Genomic DNA, 19,110 nt, shown 5'->3' with positions numbered 1-19,110 from the left:
TTTTCCACTGCTCCAGGATAATATCCCGAATATCCTGATGCATAGGAAAAGAGCGGGAAACGGTACGGATCCCCCGCAACAGGGGGTCCCCCACACGCGGAGTCTCCGGCGGCGCGTCCTCAAAACGCAAAACCGAAGAAACCTGTTGAATAAGGTCAGGCAACTCATCTTTCTGAAAAAGACGCACCACAGACGCCTCGTCACTGGAGAACGGGAAATCCGACAACCCGCCGCCAGCTTCCGTCCCCTCCAGAGAGTCCTGGAATTCCTCAGAAGGGTCCAGGTCCTCCTCCAGACCGACCCGTTCCTCCGACCACAAATTCTCGTCCCACGACACCCGCGGACGCTTGGACAAGGGAGGCGGCGGAGGGGACGTCACGCCAGACGAAAGAGGCAAAGCCGCAGGAAGCGCGGAGGAAAAACCACCCCCCGAGACCCCCTGGGCGCAACCGGGACCCCCAGCCGCCTGAAAATAGGCTCTGCATAAAGAAAAGAAAAATTCAGGAGAAAACCCCCCCGAGGGTCCCAAGGGACTCCCTGCCACAGCAGGGGACCCAGCAGAACCTTGCCCCTGCATAGTCAAAACAGGGGGAAGGTCACCTGAGGTGGAAGACAAAATGGAGGGGCCAGACAGAGAAGATGGCGTCTTTCCCGCCAAAAACAGCTCCCTCCACAGCCTGCAGCGGCTGAGAGACCTGAAAAGTCTCAGCCGCTAAAACAGGCAAGCCGGCATCAGCTGTCAAAATATCAGCTGAGAGGGAATCCTCAAAAACCCGACCGTCGGCGGCTCGGGGAATCCCTCCGTGGGCGGACGGAGAAGACCGGGCTTCTCCTCCGTTCCCTGCCGACTCGCGAGGCACCATCGGCGGGGAGCTCTGGGCGCCTGCAGCCGCTGCCGACGGAGCTCCTCCACCGCACCGGCCTGAACACCGCTTGCACAGGCCGGCCGCGAGTGCCTCGCGTCTGGAGCACAATGAGCACTTTTTCCCTTTAGAAGTGCTCATTGCTCCATACGCGACCTAGCTGTAAAAAAGTGCCGGTTAGTTGAAAAAATACAGTAAAATACAGTTTTCTTAAAGGGATACAACCCTCCAGACCAGCACTACCTCAGGATTTTTTTTTTTTTTTTTTTTTACAGAACAGACTCCACAGGCTCTCAAAGCAATAGTCTTGCTTGATTTAGGGGGCAAGGCTTATTGCTGAGGCTCCTCTAAAAAAATGTGGGGAGGTGGAGGAAGTGGGGGGAGGGACCCCGCTCGTGACCCGCCGGGTTTGACACCCCCGAGGTCGGACGAACCCCCAAACAGAGTCCGTCCAAGCTCCGTCCGGCTAAAAACAGGGACAATAAACCCCTTAAACAAATTCCAACAGCCCTACCAAGGGAGATGGGTACAGATCACTCAACACCTGCTGGAGACTGAAAGAAGACTGAGGGAAATAGAGAGGAGGGGCTAGGATATACTGTCCCAAAGTTTTGTTTTCAGTCTCCACCTGCTGGTCATGATTAGATATATACCCAATCGTAAAGTTAACCTCTACTGGTCTGGAGAGTGCTAAAGAAATCTGGATTTATCGATAGAATAACTTGACAGGGTTCAAGTAGTTACAAGGTTCATTGGGGAAAACAATATAGGCAACTGAAGAAAGATACCTAACTTTGAAGGAATCAGTTAAGTGGATACCTAAGGGAGATGCTTATTTAGGAGAAGGTTAAATGGATACCTAAGGAAGATGCTTATTTAGGAGTTTGGATATTTTTCGTAAATGAGGTTCAAGGGGATGACTAGTGTGTTATTTGCTGGGGAGAGTGCATGTGCGATTGGGGAGGGGAATATTAAGTAAGGACATGTTTTTTGAAAAGAAATGTTTTGATTTCTTTCCGAAACACTTTGATGTCTGTTGTTTTGATCATGAGTTTGGTGATGGTGGGGTCAATTTTCGCTGCCTGAGTTGCTAGAAGGCTGTCGTAAAGTTTCTTACGTCGGGTACCATTATGAGGGGGGAAGTTGAAAAGATTCTGAGTTCTTCTTGATCTGGGTAGTCGGTAGCGGCAAAGACGGTTGTTCAGGTAATTGGGGGCCATACCATGGGTTACTTTGAAAAGTAAGCAGTAGAGTTTGAATTGAGTTCTTGCTTTTATCGGAAGCCAGTGAGAGTCTACATAGGCGGGTGTGACGTGGTCGAATTTGCTGAGCGAGTAGATGAGTCTGATAGCTGTGTTCTGAACGGTCTGTAGTTGTTTTATCATAGTATTTGGGCAAGGTAGGTAGAGGCTGTTGCAGTAATCTAAGGAGCTGAGTATGAGGGATTGTACAATGATCTTGAAGTGTTCTTTGGAAAAGAATTTTCTTATTTTTCTTAGGTTTCGCATGGTGAAGAATGCTTTTTTTATGGTTTTGTGTATTTGTGTTTGCATTGTGCAGCCTCTGTCTAGGTGTGTTCCCAGAATTTTGAGAGTATTCTGTATTGGATATTTAATTGTGTTTACATCTAGTTCTGTTAGGGATGGTTTTTGTTCCTTCTCTAGTAGTAGGAATTTGGTTTTCTCCGCATTCAGTTTTAACTTGTGGTTCGTCATCCATTTTTCTACAGTTTCCAATGTTGTTTTCAGGCGTCCATTGGAGGTGGGGTCTTGGATGTCGAAGGGGAGGAGGATGGTTATATCATCCGCGTAGCTGAAGGATGTAGTGTTTAGGGCGTCTAGGGCCGTGCCTAGGGATGCTATGAAGAGGTTGAAAAGTATGGGCGATAGAGGGGATCCTTGTGGAACTCCGCAGGGGTTTGACCATGAGTCGGATAGAAGATCATTTGACTTGACTCTGTATGATCTTGTTTTGAGGAATCCTTGGAACCAGTTGAGAACATTACCTGATATTCCTATGGCATCTAGTATCTGGAGTAGTATGGAATGGTCAACTAAGTCGAATGCTGCTGAAAGATCGAGTTGGATGATTAGTAGCTTATTTCCTTTGCTGAGGTGCTGACGGGCTATGTCTAGTAGGGAACCAGAAGTGTTTCAGTACTGTGATTGGTTCTGAATCCGGATTGAGTAGGGTGTAGGATGTGGTGGTCTTCTAGGTAATTGGCGAGATATTGTGCTACTAGACCCTCTATGAGTTTGATGTATAGAGGTATAGAAGCGATTGGTCTATAATTTGTTAGGCTGTCTATTGGGCCTTTGGGGTCTTTTAGTTTGGGAGTAATTATGATTTTGCCAAGTTCCGGGGGGAACTGACCTTCCCTTAGGGTGGTTTGCAGCCATAGCGTGAGACCAGCTGTGAATTTAGTGGACGCTGTAGCTAGTAGATAAGGAGGACAATTGTTCAAATCACATTTAATGACTTTAAACAACTATGGCCTAGATTAACTAACCTCACAGATCCAATCCGCATGCCAATTAGGCCGATCAGAGGCATGCCCCAAACTGACCACACGGATCGTTGAAGAGCGTTCCTGATGCATGCGCAAACCATCTTCTTTGCCTGTAGATGGTCTGCGCATGCTTACAGAGCTGGAAACTTTTTACTTTGTGAGGCCGTAGTTTTAAACCGCTTTAAACCTGCAGGTTAAAACCAGGGCCCCTCATTGCGGGGAAGAGCAAGCTGGAGAGCGGAGAGTCAGTGGCAAGGGCAGGAGAGTCGGAACAGAGAGCCAGGAGATGCAGTTTCAAAATAAAACTGAAGTCCTTGGCTGAACACTTTTTTTTTTTTTTTGATGGGAGCAAGCTGGCTGTTCTGCAAACTTTAAAACATTCAGGCTGGAAAAGTGTGCCTCCTTATTGCAGACTAGGGCTTGCTGCTTGAGAATTGCAAGAGAGTTGGGGCAGAGATCAGGGTTTTTGCACAAGTGACTGGTCCACAGCAGTTGCTTATTTTTGGATCGGCCAGCCCAGTTAGTGTGCCTGAATTTTTTTTAGTGAATTGAGGTCTTTCCTATTTTGCTTGCCGTTTCCCCTCATTTGCATGTGCAGATCGGATCAGGAGCGGATATGCTCGGGAGGAAGGTTAGTGAATCAGTTTGGGGTCACAAAGAGGTCGAGACACAATCGGTGGGTGGGCTTAGTGAATCTAGCCCTTTGTCATCAGCAAATTTAATTATCTAGTTATTCCTATCTCTAGATCATTGATAACTATGTTAAAAAGCAGTAGTTATAGCACAGACCCCTAGGAACCCCGCTATTTAATCAAACAAGCTGTGAAAACCAGCTATAGTAAGTCCATAGGTGTTCAGGAGGAAAAGCCTCAGAGCCTCGTTAGGAAGGAAGCCCTCTTCTAACTAGAAAGGGCAAATAACTTCACAGGCATAAAAACCTCCATTTGACCACAAAGACAAGAGAAATAGATATACAAACCATTAATAGAACAGTTAAAATGCTTCACAGACACTATTCATTCAAGGCAGTCACTGTGTCGAACATTAAAGAAGTAACAATAAACTTATCTTGGAATGTGTGGAAAGGCAACCAGGCTCCTATCCCCACCGAGGTGGACAAGCGTTTTGCCTTGCAGCTGCTTCAGGGACTGGGGAAAATGCCTTTCTCCAAAATGCTCATAATCATCACATTTTTCAATTGGCACTCCTGTGCTCGGTGCTGCCCACACAAAGATGGCTGCTGAGTGTCTGATCTTGAATCGTGAGACTCCAGCTCAAGAGAGGTTCTCAACAGAAAAGCCATTCCAAAGAAAAACCATTTAAAGAAAATCTTCAGAGAGAAAAACCCCTTAATCGGTGGGACAGAGAAGAGTACCAGAACTAAAAAAATTGGCACCATTCAATCTTGGCATTCATGCTCCATAGTTCTTCTGATCTTAATTGAAATATTCATTCTTGTTCCCAATGTAATAATGTTGTTCTTGTGTCTTCCCCTCGATGACAGGGGGACATGGTCAATAACAGTGCACTTAAGCACAGACAGCCTTTGATTGGCCCCACTTATGATATCTCAACCAGGAAGCAGAACCAGGCATTTTCTCATATTTGATAGAAACAGAGCAAATGAAGACAGATACAGAACGTATGATCTAATCCATACCATCTAATGTCCCTTCTCTGTGTAAAATTGCTTCCTACTACTATTATTTCTATAGTGCTACCAGACGCACGCAGCACTGCAGAGTCACAAAGAGTAAGAAAACAGTCCCTGCTCGGAAGAGCTTACAATCTAAACAGGATGTCATGGAGTTGGAGAGCAGAGGAGTAGGGTTAAGGATTGAAAGCTATAAAAGACAGGCCAGTTTGGCAGAAGGCAAGAGCTGCAAAAAAACTTAGACACACTCAGACCAATTACGCTATATCTGTAATGACTGCTGTGTCATTACAGATATAGGGAGGGGGAGAGTGTGGCGCAGTGGTTAAAGCTCCGACCTCAGGACCCTGCTCCTTGTGACCCTGGGCAAGTCACTCAATCCCCCCATTGCCCCAGGTACGTTAGATAGATTGTGAGCCCACCGGGACAGAGAGGGAAAACTGCTTGAGTACCTGAATAAATGCATGTAAACCGTTCTGAGCTCCCCTGGGAGAACGGTATAGAAAATTGAATAAATAAAATAAATAAATAATAAATTTTTGGGTAGAGTCTTCAATGGCCAAGAGTGGAATATAATGATCAGTACAAGGCATAGAAAGTTTGCATGCATGTTGCTCAGCCCTCTCCCTAGAAGATGTTTCATTTCTGCTTCTAATTCACTCAAATGTATCACATCTGATTAAGTTTCATTGATTTGGATCCAGCTCAACTTAGTAATGAATATTCATGTGACAGATTTGTATGCAGAGCTCTCTAATGAATATTCATTGTGGATATCCTGAAAACCTGACTGGCTGAGATGCCTCCAGGACTGAGTTTGGGAACCACTGTCCTAGTGTATTCGGACACAGGATGGTGTTTGCACAGTCGTCTCCCATACCTGTGAAGAACCACAGGGAAACCTGCTGCTCTTTCTGGCCTTAACTACAAAGGGAAAGTTGTTGAGAAATCTTAAAAATAAACAATAATTTCTCTCTTCTTTTTCTCAGGGATTTGACATACTCTGAGTCGGATTCCTCCCTCCCTCATCTGAGTGATCTTCATCGTGCCACTAAGATGCCCAGTCCTAAGTCAATGCCACTGGTCCGACAGACAGAGGACATCCTGCCAGCTCTGCCTGCTACCAGTGGGCCAACCCCTAATGGTGGCAGTAAGCACTTTGATGCCATCAGTCTGGGTGCTTTCCAGGAGAGACTAGCCGACAGCCCTGTGGTGCCAAAGAGAACAGCAGCACACCATGTCCTGGAGAAGTCAGTCAGCCTCAGTGAGATCAACAATGTTACAACTGGGCAGTGGCCCTCCGACTCCTCCCGATCGCACAGCCCCAGTTCCACAGAGCCTGACACACCCTCCCCTATTGCTGAGTCCAAGCATAATAGTAAGATTACACGCATCCCTCATCTGGCCAGCAAAAAGAGTCCCGGAGAGGAGGACAGCGGATCCACAGGCGAGGAGACCGACTCCAGCCAGGGCAAGAAAAAGTTCCCTTTAAAAATCTTTAAGAAGCCCAAAAAGTAGAGCAGATAAGCGAAAAGCAGCAAGGCAGGTGCTTGGAGCAAGTGTGCTTGAAGGGTCTGAGACAGAACTGGGGGCTTCTGCCCCCTCCTGCTGCTGCATTTATCAGGGAATGGAGGCTATCTCTTTATTTATTTTAGTACTGCAGCTGCCCACTCCATCTCTCCCTGCCTTTCCGAAGCGCCCTTGCTTTGCTGTGCATGGCTTCTAAGAATTACTTCTCTCTTTCTGCTGTAGACCACAGGGGATTTTATTTTTGTATTTTATTTTTTTTGGTGCTGGGGATGTTTAACTTCTATATTTACTGTTTCTGATCAGTATAAAGAAAAGACCCAACCAAGTGTCTTGTGTAGGAGAAGAGCTTCTTTCTAGCCGCCTGTATGAAAGAGGAGACCGAGTGATGCAGAGTGTTTCTCCTTCCTTCCAGATGTCTCCAGTGCCCTGAGCTACCCAAGGATGTGCTGTCAGGGTACTGAGGAGGGTTGGCTTTTACTGTAGGGATCATATTTCTCTCTTCCATTTCTTTGGTTGTGGAATGCTCCTGTTGATCATCTACAAAGGCATTATAAGCCAGCAATCCCCTGTCATAGACATGCAGAACAAATCTGCCCAGGAGCAGTGAACTCATTGACCCTCACACTCATGAATTCTAATCCCAGCAATGCCACTGTCTTGCAATATGATTTGGGGCAAACCATGTTCTTTCCTTCTGCCTCATTTTATCTAAGGATGAAAATAATGCTCCCTCTCCTCTTTGGAAACTGTTGTACCAGTCAGCCAGTGTTTCTCCTAGGAAGTTGCTATTTGTTCTGGGATCCTGTATGTATAAAGGTGTTATAAGAATATAAGGAATGATTATAATGATTCTCGGCTCTAGTAGCCAGAGCACAGATGAAGTGCAGGTTGCACAGAATATTGTATTGGGCCCAAGGATAGACCTGTGAGCTTCTCAGAGGAGGAAGTGGGCTGGTCTCTGATGACACTCTTGGATCTCAAAGCTTACGTCCAGTGTATTGCGATAATTTTTATGTTGGACTTGGAGATGGAATAGCAGCCTGCAGAGAATTTTAGGAAGCTAAGGGTGGAGGTCTTACATCACTTTGTGAAGAGAGAACAGCTTGGGTGCTTTATACTGATAGAGGAGAGGGAAGAAAGCAACCTTGCTCCCAATAACACATTAAACGGCTCTATGACAGCAGGTGTACAGTGCAAGGAGGACCCTTGAGAAGCTTTGGGGATACAAAGAAACATTACTGGTCATGGTGTGTGACTATGGGATCGTATATTCCCATGTTCCCTAGAAGAGGCCCAGGTAGCTGGGTATAGGCCAGGTTGAGTGAGCCAGAGGCAGGCTGGGAACACTGGAAAGAATGTTCTGTAGCGGGAAAACTCCACAACTGTTGCAAAGTCTGAATCTTTAAAACTGTGCTTGAATAAAGTGAATTTCTCTGGGAACTTTTATTAACAGTGGCTTCAGCTTCCCTTTTCTCTGGGGTGGACACTAGATCTGTTAGAGAGCTGCTCTGGGTCAATTAGTTTATTTTCTTATTGTTGATGAGGGGGCTTCATGGGGAATGGATATCGCACAACCAAAAAAGAGAAGAAAACTCCAGAACTGAAAACAATGAAAAAAGGAGCCGAAATGATCAAGGTGTTAAATTGTACTTAGAGTAGCGATGTAGCAACAAAGGGGCCTGGCATGGGCCATGTTTCGGCATGTGTCCCTGCATCAGGGGTCTAAAATAATCTGAATGAACATGTATAAATAATTCTGGGCAGATACATTAATTGGCAAACATCATACACTAGAAACAAAAAATAATGCTGAAAAAACTTGGAGTATGGCTAGCAATTGCAAGTCATTTACTTGTTGCTGACTTGCAACTGTTAGCCTAAAGAAGGCCAAATTACTCATTGCAGTTGCAGTCCTAGAGGAGTGCTGCTGCTTTACCAGAAATGAATTTAGTTACTTTTTGGTTTTATCTATTACCTTGATAGTTAATCACACATTTACAAGGGGATCTAAGCACAACCATTGCTCCTGTTTGCAAGAATTGAGATCTCAACAGTAAAAATTGCTCTCTTTCTGGGTGACCCTAGACACATCTGGCTACATTCGGATTGTATCATTTATAAACAAAACATTTTGCTGCTTAAAAATGTTTTTAGCAACTGATCCTAGTCAGAGTCCAGTGCTGATTGAAGAATGTGGTCGGCGTTGCTGTTTCCACAGCCGATCTCTCCAGGTAATTTTTCAAATCCAAGCTGTCTACAGAGAGATCTTGTTAGGTAGTAGTAATTTTCTTTATCCCTTGTAGATAACATACTTTGGAGATCGGAGGATAAGAGAATTCTGCTTATTCATAGGATAAGCAGCATGAAATCTGTTTTACTACTTGGGACCTAGGTTGGCCACTGTTGGAAATAGCATGCTGGGTTAATGGACCTTCAGTCTGTCCCAATATGGCAATTTTTATGTTCTTAATACATCAGATAAATATTTTTACACATATCAATTGCTGAAACAAAATAAGCTCTAGGAAAGTTAATCTGAGGTTCTGTTGTCTTCATTTTCTAAGAGACTTATAAAGATAAAATAGCTTCCCATATAGTCTCTAAATTAAACACTGAGGGCCAGATGCACTAAACAGGATTGGTAAGACTGCATAGGTCCGCTCCAATTTTTGGCTGATTCTAAAAGAGCTATTGATGCGCTAAACATTTTGAATCCAAATGATTTTCGCAGAGGTTCGTCGTAATCCCCATCTGTCCTATCCGATTGACCGCTGTGAGAGCGACTCTCACACATGTGCAAAGTCGGCGTCCTATACAGAATCAGGCCCTAATGGTCTAACCAAAGGGATCAGCGTTGACCGAAATTCAACATTTTCACTTATAATAACATAGTAAATGTTGTCAGATAAAGACCCAAACAGTCCATCCAGTCTGCCCAACCATACAAGCTCCATAAATTAATCTTTTAATTTAAATGGTCCTTTTGCTTAGATATTTCTGGGCCAGAAACCCAGAGCCCTGCCCGATAGCATGCTTAAGTTCTATCTACTGGAGTCTCCATCAAAGCTCACTCCAGCCCATCTTAACCATCCCACCCATCAAAGCCCTCCCCAGCCTGTCTTCAACTGAATGTCCATATATGGGATATTTCTAGACCAAAAACCCAGAGCCCTGCCGGGTAGTGTGCTTAGGTTCTATCTACTGACTTGGGGATCCTCTGCCTGATTCCCGCTTCCAGCTGAGGACTTCTTCTCTGGATCCAATCTAGATCCTTGCTCCACAAAAGGTAATGTAGTTGAAGATCCAGGTTCAGATGAAAAAACCTGAGACTTGGATTTCCTTTACACCATCACAAAATGTTGAGTCAAAACAGTGACATTCTTCGCAACTCCATTAGGCAGCCATCTTGATCTAGCTCCTCTGAAGAGGGACAGCTTTGACCAACATTTGCAAAAATATAGGTTTTTCCTATAGTTATAAATTACAAAAACCTATGAAATTAGATATAGGCTTGCTCAGTACAACACACGGCTTTCTCTTGTATTCTGTTGTGATAGGAGAATCTCTGCTGTATGATGATGAAGGCACAAGATATTAACACCCCCCCCCCCCTTAGGTGTGTTAGAAAGACCAGTTGAAGACACAGGTCCCTAAGATGTAGCAGAGGGACAATACCACTAAAAAGCTGCAGTTACTGTGGAGCTCTTCCAGTCCCATGCCTTTGGGAATGCCTATAAATAAGGCTATAGCTTGTATTTTTACCTGTAAAGGAAGAATATTTGTGTGTATAAAGTGACATTTAGGTTCCAAACACTTTCAAAAGTAAAGTTTCCACTTACTTCTCAGATTAGTACTGTTAGATGTACACTGCTATGGAAGGTACTGTATCTCTGAAGGACTGTGTGACTGCAAGTTCTCACAAGTGGGTAATGTCATCTGAGTGAGCATCGCAGAGCGTTTAGCATGCCGGCTAAAAAACCCTAGTATGGTTTTGTAAATAAAATAAAGGGGGGGGGGGGAGTTTCTGTGCTAATGACCTAACAGGTGAACTGGGTTTGTGAGAGAAAAGGACTTGATCAAAGCCACAAGGAGTGTCAGTGAAAAAAGCAGAAATTTCTGGTACCTCCGTTATGCTTATGCAGGGCTAGCTATGTCTGTATGCATCATTGATAAAAATGTGGAAAAGTAGCCCTTCCTGATTAAGTCCAAAGAATCGGGGATAGTAAAACACCCCAGAGAACAAAAAAGAGGGAGAAAACACTGATCAAGCACAACTGCAAAAAAAAAAAAAAAAAAAAGATTAAATCAAGAAAGGATTTGTGAACCTAAATCTAGAACTAACAAATGATCCATCAGAGTGCAGTGATCAAGAGTATCAAATGACCACAGCAGGCAAATCCTTCATCTACAATGATGTAGCTAATGTGTTTGATTTCCCCTATTATTGCATATATGTTACACTGAATGGTTTCTGATCTTTCAAATGTAATATTAGACAAAGAGAAACTAACACAGTAGGGCAATTTTAGAATAGGGCACATTCGCTGTGAAGAGCATAAGTGCATGTGTTTTAACCATTTAAGAACATAAGAATAGCTTTAGTGGGTCATACCAATGGTCTAAGTATCCCATCTTCACGGTGGCCAATCAAGATCACAAGTACCTGGCAAAAATCCAAATACGAGGTGCTACCCAAAAGTTCGGGGAATTAAATTGTAAAAAAAACCTCCTAGTTTCCACCATCTCCTTTAAAGTAATCCCCTTGAGAATGTATACAGTGATCCCAGTGTTTTTCCCATGAGTCCATGCATCTATGAAAGTCATCTTGGGGGAGTGCCTTGAGGATCTCCTGCGATTCTGCCTGGATCTCTTCAGTTGTGTTAAAACAGGTGCCTTTTCAGTCATAATTTCATTTTGAGGAATAGGAAAAAATCACAGGGGGAAGGTCAGGCGAATAGGGAGGGTGTGTAATCACTGTAATGTTTCTGAAAGTCAGGAATTGTCAAACAACAAATGATGTGTGAGTGGATGTGTCATGCTGGAGCAACCAATTTTTGGTTTTCCATTTGGACTGAATGATCTCGCTCAACCGCTTCAAAACATGTCCCATATGACTGTCCTACTATCTCACAAACATCGTGGATAGTTTGCCTATGATCTGCAAGGATAGTCTCTCAAACTTTTGCTATGGTTTCCGGTGTTGTGCTTGTTGACTGTTGTTTGGAATGGTCATTGTTGTGGACAGATGTCCGTCCTTGAAGTGTTTGTACCAAAGAAAGGTTTTGCTTTGGCATATGGCATTATCTCCAAAGGCTTCCTGGATCATACAATGGGTTTCTGCAGCAGTTTTTTAAAGTTTGAAACAAAATTTGATGCAGATTCTTTGCTCAGTAAAATCTGTCATATTGAAATCCGTCAAGTCACTAAGACACAACCTTACAAAATTGCATAGAACAAAACAACACGACCACTCGGCTGCACGCCCGTTGGCACACTGATTCACAAAGCATACTGCTAGACACCTCTAGCAGTGGAAAGGCATATACTGTATTAAGTTTGCGTGTGCTGTTCACATTCTCCGAACTTTGGAGTAGCACCTCATAGTAGCAACATTCCATGCAGAATCCCAAACAGTATCAAGATTCCGGAATCTGAAAGAGTATCAAGATTCCAGACAGAATCTCAGACAATTACAAGGTTCCATGTAGAATCCCAAAGAGTAGCAACATTCCATGCTACCAATCCAGGACAAGCAGTGGCTTCTCCCACATCTGTCCCAATAGCAGACTATGGATTTTTCCTCCAGGAAGTTGTTCAAACTTAGCTATGCTAACCAGTGGTGAAACGAGGGTAAGAGGTGCCCAAGGTGGTGGCCCACCACCACCACGTGTACACCTTCCCTTCCCCCAAACTTCTTTAACTCTTTGCTGGTGTGAGCAGCATCTCTAATCTGCTGGCTTTTGCTCTCCGTCTGAGGTCACTTCCTGGTCCTGTGACCTCAGCAAAAGAGTCAAGGTTGGCTCAAGCAACAGTCTGGATATGCTGCTCACGCCAGCGAAGAGTTAGAGGTATGAGGGTGGAGAGGAGAAGAGGTCCTAGTGCCCTGACCAAGATGGGGCCTGGGACAGTCTGCTCCTATATCCCCTTACTATACTATTAACACTAAACCTCATCTGGCAATGTGTTCCAGAGCTTAACTATTCTGAGTGAAAAAAATATTTCCTCCTATTGGTTTTAAAAGTGTTTCCCTGTAACTTGAGTGTCCCCTAGTCTTTATAAATTTTGATGGAGTAAAAAATCGATCTACTTGTACCCGTTCTGCACCACTCAGAATTTTGACCTTTCTATAACCATGACAGAAAAATTAGCTGCCAAATTAAACATGTAGTGCATCAGGGATATAGCAGCAATTATGTATGCCGTTTCCATGACAGAATACTAGCATAAATTGCACCAATGCACCTCATGTAAGCATACCCACTAATTTCAGAGCTACTAGTGGCCAGAGTACACAATAGCTCCTAAACGGCACTCACAGTTACATGCTTAAATGCTGCTCCTGCTTATGCCTCACCATTCACTTCCCTCACAGATGCCCCCTTGTGTTTATGCACAGAAGCAGTTGTGCAAATATATTACAGAATGTCATAGAGCAAACACTTTGCACTTAGGCATACATGTGCTGAAACAGGGAGCTACCTCAACAGAAACCCTGCCTCTCCACCACAGGGAAGGACATCAGGTCGGTGTGGGAGACCACCTCCGCCTTCTGACGCCCCCTGCGGCTCTAACATTGACTTCCAACCTCTTCAGGGGTGGGGTGGGTTCCAATAGGCGTTAGAACTGTTACCAAGACCTGGAGTGTACTGCTAAGAAAAAGTTTCCAATTACGACTTGCCCCAGACGAACTATGCGAGATCTGGGCCGAGGGAATTAACCCCCTCAACATAACCTATACGATCAGAATTCAACTACTCTTAAGGGCCGAGCAAATCGCTTAGTATCACTTAAATAATCCAAAATTGACTATCACTTATCAGAAATTAGGTCAGGCCAGGGAAATCAATATAATAATAATAATTTTATTTTTATATACCGCCAAAACCATAGTAGTTCGAGACGGTTTACAACAAGAAGAGCTGGACAGTGCTTTTCTTCCCCCATGATAGCCACGGTTGCTATACAGGCAACTTGTTGACATCCCACTTTCTATACCCATTAAGCCTGCATGCAACACGTGCATTCGTTCATTGACTGTGCGTCCCTGACATCAGAGGTAGGTGGTGGTCATAATAATGTATTATCCTAGACTGCTCACCTGCTTAAATAAATTGCACCCTTATGTACATAGAGTTAGATTCAATGATAACTATTCCTCAAATTATACCTCAACGTTCATGTATGTCATTTGCTGAGCAGTTATTCCTTAAGTTTTTAATTTTTGAGTGAAAGTGTAGTGCTAGATCGTTTGCTGAAGGTAACTTAATGTTATGCATGGGTTGAGTGTGGCATGTGGTATCAAATAAATTTGTAACCAAGTTGAACAATTCTTTTGTATTGGTTCCTGTCGAGCTAGTATTGGATGGGTCAATTTTGGATGAGTAGAATGCTTTGTGTTTATCTTTTATCAATTGTTTGTAACTTTTTATGTTGGATCTCCAGATATTCTGGTTTGACAGTTTTCCCGATTTTTTCCAGATCTTTCAAGACGTCTTACTACTTGTTTCATTTTCAGAAGTTCAGCATCAAACTATTTATTATGTTTATTTGGGTGGTGTTTACTATTATGTTTAGGGGCAATATTGTCTAGGATGGCTGTGCTTGTTTTCATCCAGTGATCCAAGAAATCAACCCCTTCTTCTATCTCTACTTGTAGTTCATATTGAGACCAATATTCCTCTGGGTTGATATGGCCCCTTGAGAGATATTCTTTTTTTTAATCTTTGATTGTGTTTTAGAATTTAAATGAGTCCAGGATAGGGTAAAATAGTAGGTTTAACAGTTTAACCAGTCTTTTATTAATTCCAGTTTTGTATTGATGGCTTATTTCTTCATTATTTTCTGGGTTGAAAGGATGTAGTAGTTGAATATCATCTGCATAGGAAAAAGATGTAAAGCCCAGTGATTGCGAGATAGTGAGTAGAGGAGATAGAAAAATGTTAAATAAGAGAGGTGACAGAATAGACCCTTGTGGAACCCCGTACGTTGAGGTATAATTTGAGGAATAGTTATCATTGAATCTAACTCTATGTACATAAGGGTGCAATTTATTTAAGCAGGTGAGCAGTCTAGGATAATACATTATTATGACCACCACCTACCTCTGATGTCAGGGACGCACAGTCAATGAACGAATGCACGTGTTGCATGCAGGCTTAATGGGTATAGAAAGTGGGATGTCAACAAGTTGCCTGTATAGCAACCGTGGCTATCATGGGGGAAGAAAAGCACAATTCATCAGACATTGAAAAAGGCATGATCATTGGCTATCTGGCCAAGGGTGGCAGCATATCAGAAACAGAGGATTTTGTCAATAGTTCATGGGTTGCAGTGGTTAAAGTGTACCATGAGTGGACGAATGGAACCCTTTTGATGACCCGACATGGCAACTGTGGGACAGCACAAACCATCAATGCGAGAGGTGAACATCAGCTATGCAGGTTGGTGCAGGACAATTGGCACATTACTGTGAAGCAATTCACCATCCAAATGAACCAGGGGGCTTCTAGATGTGTGTACAAAATGACTATGCAGCAAACCCTGTTAGAGGGGACTTGGATATCATTGCTATCATAGAGACATGGTTCACTGATTTCCAGCAGCAGCAATTCTTATGTTCAAAACAATCCATATTACTTCTTCCTTTCCCCGGGCCTCCTGCTTTTCAGTTGCTTGGATATGTTTTTGCATAGCTACTCCTCCTCCTTTTCAACCATCTCTGTCCTTCCTAAAAAGATTATAGCCCAGTATGTTTGTGTCCCATCCATTTGATGAATCGCTTATACAAATTTTCTAAGCAATGAACAATTTAAAAGCCACTAGATAGTGGTCTCACGTACAATTCACAAAACAGACTACATGGATCAATTAAAATTTAAATAATCAAAATAGAGACGAACATGAATGAGGAGGAAAGGGGGGAGAAGTTACTGTAATATCATCTATCTGGGGTCCCTCGAGAAAACCATTCAAAGACTCCGTATCATACAAAATTCAGCAGTGTGACTGTTTTTGATCATATCCAAAATTGATTACTGTAATTCTCTTTTAATTAATATAACTCAGAAAGAAAAAAGACTTCAAATAATTCAAAACACTGCAATAAAATTAATCCACAAAGCGAAAAAATATGATCATGTCACACCACTAATGATTAAATCACATTGGCTTCCCATCTCCCACCGAATTAACTTTAAAATTCTATTTCTAGTATACAAAACACTAATCTTCAACGAACCACAATTTATGTCAAGAATGATTATCCCATATAATGCTCCACGCTCTCTACGATCATCTTCCTCAAACCTATTAACAATTCCCTCCTTAAAAATCATTGGTACAAGAAGAAATGATATATTTTCCGTTATGGCCCCTAAATTATGGAACTCTCTGCCCAGCAGTCCGCTCACGCGGTGACCCCTAGGTCAAAGACCAGTGCCCTAATTGAGACTAGCCTTACCTATGCACGTTCTGGTTTAGCAGGAACTTGTGTAACTTTATCTTAAATCCCTGGAGAGTGTTTTCCCCTATAACAGCCTCAGGAAGAACATTCCAGTTTTCCACCACTCTCTGGGTGAAGAAGAACTTCCTTATGTTTGTACAGAATCTATCCCCTTTTAACTTTAGAGAGTGTCCTCTTGTTCTCTCTACCTTGGAGAGAGTGAACAACCTGTCTTTATCTACTAAGTCTACTCCCTTCATTATCTTGACTATTTCGATCATGTCCCCTTTCAGTCTCCTCTTTTCAAGGGAGAAGAGGCCCAGCTTCTCTAATCTCTCACTGTACGACAACTTCCTCCAGCCCCTTAACCATTTTAGTTGCTCTTCTCTGGACCCTTTCGAGTAGTACCATGTCCTTCTTCTTGTACGGCAACCAGTGCTGGATGCAGTATTCCAGGTGAGGGCGTACCAAGGCCTGGTACAGCGGCATGATAACCTTCTCTGATCTTCGTGATCCCCTTCGTAATCATTCCTAGCATTCTGTTCGCCCTTTTCACCACCGCTACACATTGCGCAGATGGCTTCATCGACTTGTCATCCAGTACTCCCAAGTATCTTTCCTGGGAGGTCTCTCCAAGTACCGCACCGGACATCCTGTAGGCATGTATAAGATTTTTGTTACCGATGTGCATCACCTTATACTTATCCACGTTAAACCTCATTTGCCATGTCGCAGCCCATTTCTCGAGCTTGTTTATGTCACGTTGCAGGTCTTCGCAATCCCCCTGCATCTTCACTACTCTGAATAGCTTCGTATCATCTGCAAATTTAATCACCTCACTCTTCGTACCAATTTATAGGTCGTTTATAAATATGTTGTAGAGCACCGAACCCTGCGGCATCCCACTCATGACATTTTTCCAGTCTGAGTATTGTCCATTCACCCCCACTCTCTGTTTTCTACCCGTCAGCCAGTTTTTAATCCATGTGAGTATTTCACCCTTGATTCCATGGCTCGCAATTTTTCAAAGTAGTCGTTTATGCGGAACCTTGTCGAACGCCTTCTGAAAATCCAAATATACAATGTCGACCGGGTCACCCTTGTCTATCTGCCTGTTTACTCCAGACCTCCGACTCAATTGCAGCAAATTGACAAAGATCTGATGACAGATATACAAAAGTTGGGAAAGAAAGGGGAGGTGCTGTTGCTGGGTGATTTCAACCTGATGGATGCGGACTGGAAAGTTCCATCTGCAGAATCGGAAAGAAGTAGAGAGATCATGGATGCCTTTCAAGGGACAGTTTTGAATTAGGTTAACAGGAAGAAAGGATGAAACAGCCGGAGACATGCTGTGCTAAGATGGAAAGACACTGCAGTCCTTTGGGGTTGCTAATAGAAAGCATAGTTTGTTGCTACACAGTAAGCTAGAATCTACGGAGAACCTGGCAGAGGCTAAAAATGAACTTCCCCTGCTGTTCAAAAAGTATATACAATCTACCTAATCTCCCTCACCCCATCCCCCAAGAAATCAAAACACTGCTGTTCAAAACATCTTCCGATGTTATTAAGTCTTTACCATCATTCTGTTATTAAGTCTATATCCTCAATCTGTATTCTCTATTGTCATGTACCCTCCTGGAAATGTCCAGTTCTCTTCTTATGTAATCCGCTTTGAACCGCAAGGTACAAGTGGAATAAAAATCACTAATGTAATGTAATGTAATATATTTGATATCCCCAGTAGAGCTCCCGAAAAAGTAAAGAGGAAGAGACTTGTATACCACCTTTTGTGTGGTTTATACAATCAAAGCATGGATCTTGGCAATGAAGTATTAAGTGACTTACCCAGAGTCACAAGTTGCTGTGTTGAGAATTGAATTCACAACCTCAGCTGCTCTAACCAATAGGCCACTCCTGCACTGAGGGGAGGGGGGTTCTTGGCTTCACTCAAGTAGAATTCTTAGCTGCTGCTAATATTTAGTATTTGCCTAGAGTGAGAAAAGAGGAACTGGCAGAGATGGAGGTTGGACCTGCATGCAATGGCATATACTGTAGGTGGAGAGTGTGGTGCAGTGGTTAAAGCCACAGCCTCAGCACCCTAAGGTTGTGGGTTCAAACCCACACTGCTCCCTTCCCCCCATTGCCCCAGGTACATTAGATAGATTGCAAGCTCACCAGGACAGAGTACCTGAATAAATTAATATAAACCGTTCTGAGCTCCCCTGGGAGAACAGTATAATAAATGAATGTAGTTTAGACTATCCACCTTTCTGGATTCTTCACAAGATGTTATATTTTGGAAAATATTCTTTAAGGTCAAAATAGGGTTACCATATGGCTCCAGAAAAAGGAGGACGGATTGAGACATCCAGGTTTTACTTCCAGTGCTTTCAGGATCCTCAGGTCAGCACCACAGCAACATCGGGCTGGCTTGAGTGGGCTTGTACTGGTTTCCAGGATAGAGATTCTCAACCCAGTTCACAGCTTTTGCCTAGCAGTTCATGCATATCTGTCTTATGCATATTCATTGTGAAGCTGGCTGGGTTCCAAGGACAGCATTAAGAAGCGCTATTCTGGAGCGTATTCTAAGCTAGACCACTCGCATCTCAGACATGTTGCATAAATGATTAGGCTATTAAAATGGAAAGCACCTGGGTATCAGTGAAGGCAGTCCCATGGCACTGTAGCCCCAATCAGCATGAGTTCACAAAATTTCCGGCCTTGGGAAAAAGAGAGACTCAACACATGAACTGTTCTGACTTCACATGTATTTTAATTTAAAAAATATATAAACCCTCCACGCCCCATCCCCCCCTACAAATCAGAAGGTCTGTACAGCATTATTCTAACTGTGATGCTGCAGAGTGAGGGGCCCCACAACCCTGCCCCTTTT

General features: G+C 43.4%; 1 protein-coding gene across 4 annotated transcripts in view; it reads left to right on the top strand.

Annotated features, from left to right (window-relative positions):
* Positions 1 to 8,006, top strand: part of STIM1 (stromal interaction molecule 1) — a 245,797-nt gene extending 237,791 nt beyond the window's left edge. For all 4 annotated transcript variants that reach the window (XM_033948363.1, XM_033948362.1, XM_033948364.1 and 1 more), the window contains one exon: positions 6,016 to 8,006. In XM_033948363.1, coding sequence (XP_033804254.1) covers positions 6,016 to 6,544 — 529 coding nt within the window. In that variant the 3' untranslated portion in view covers positions 6,545 to 8,006. The remainder of the gene's footprint in view (positions 1 to 6,015) is intronic.
* The last annotated feature ends 11,104 nt before the right edge of the window (positions 8,007 to 19,110 follow it).

Source organism: Geotrypetes seraphini, chromosome 6 (genome assembly GCF_902459505.1).
Source record: "Geotrypetes seraphini chromosome 6, aGeoSer1.1, whole genome shotgun sequence".
In the NCBI taxonomy this organism is placed as follows: domain Eukaryota; kingdom Metazoa; phylum Chordata; class Amphibia; order Gymnophiona; family Dermophiidae; genus Geotrypetes; species Geotrypetes seraphini.
This window is presented reverse-complemented; position numbering and strand designations above follow the sequence as displayed.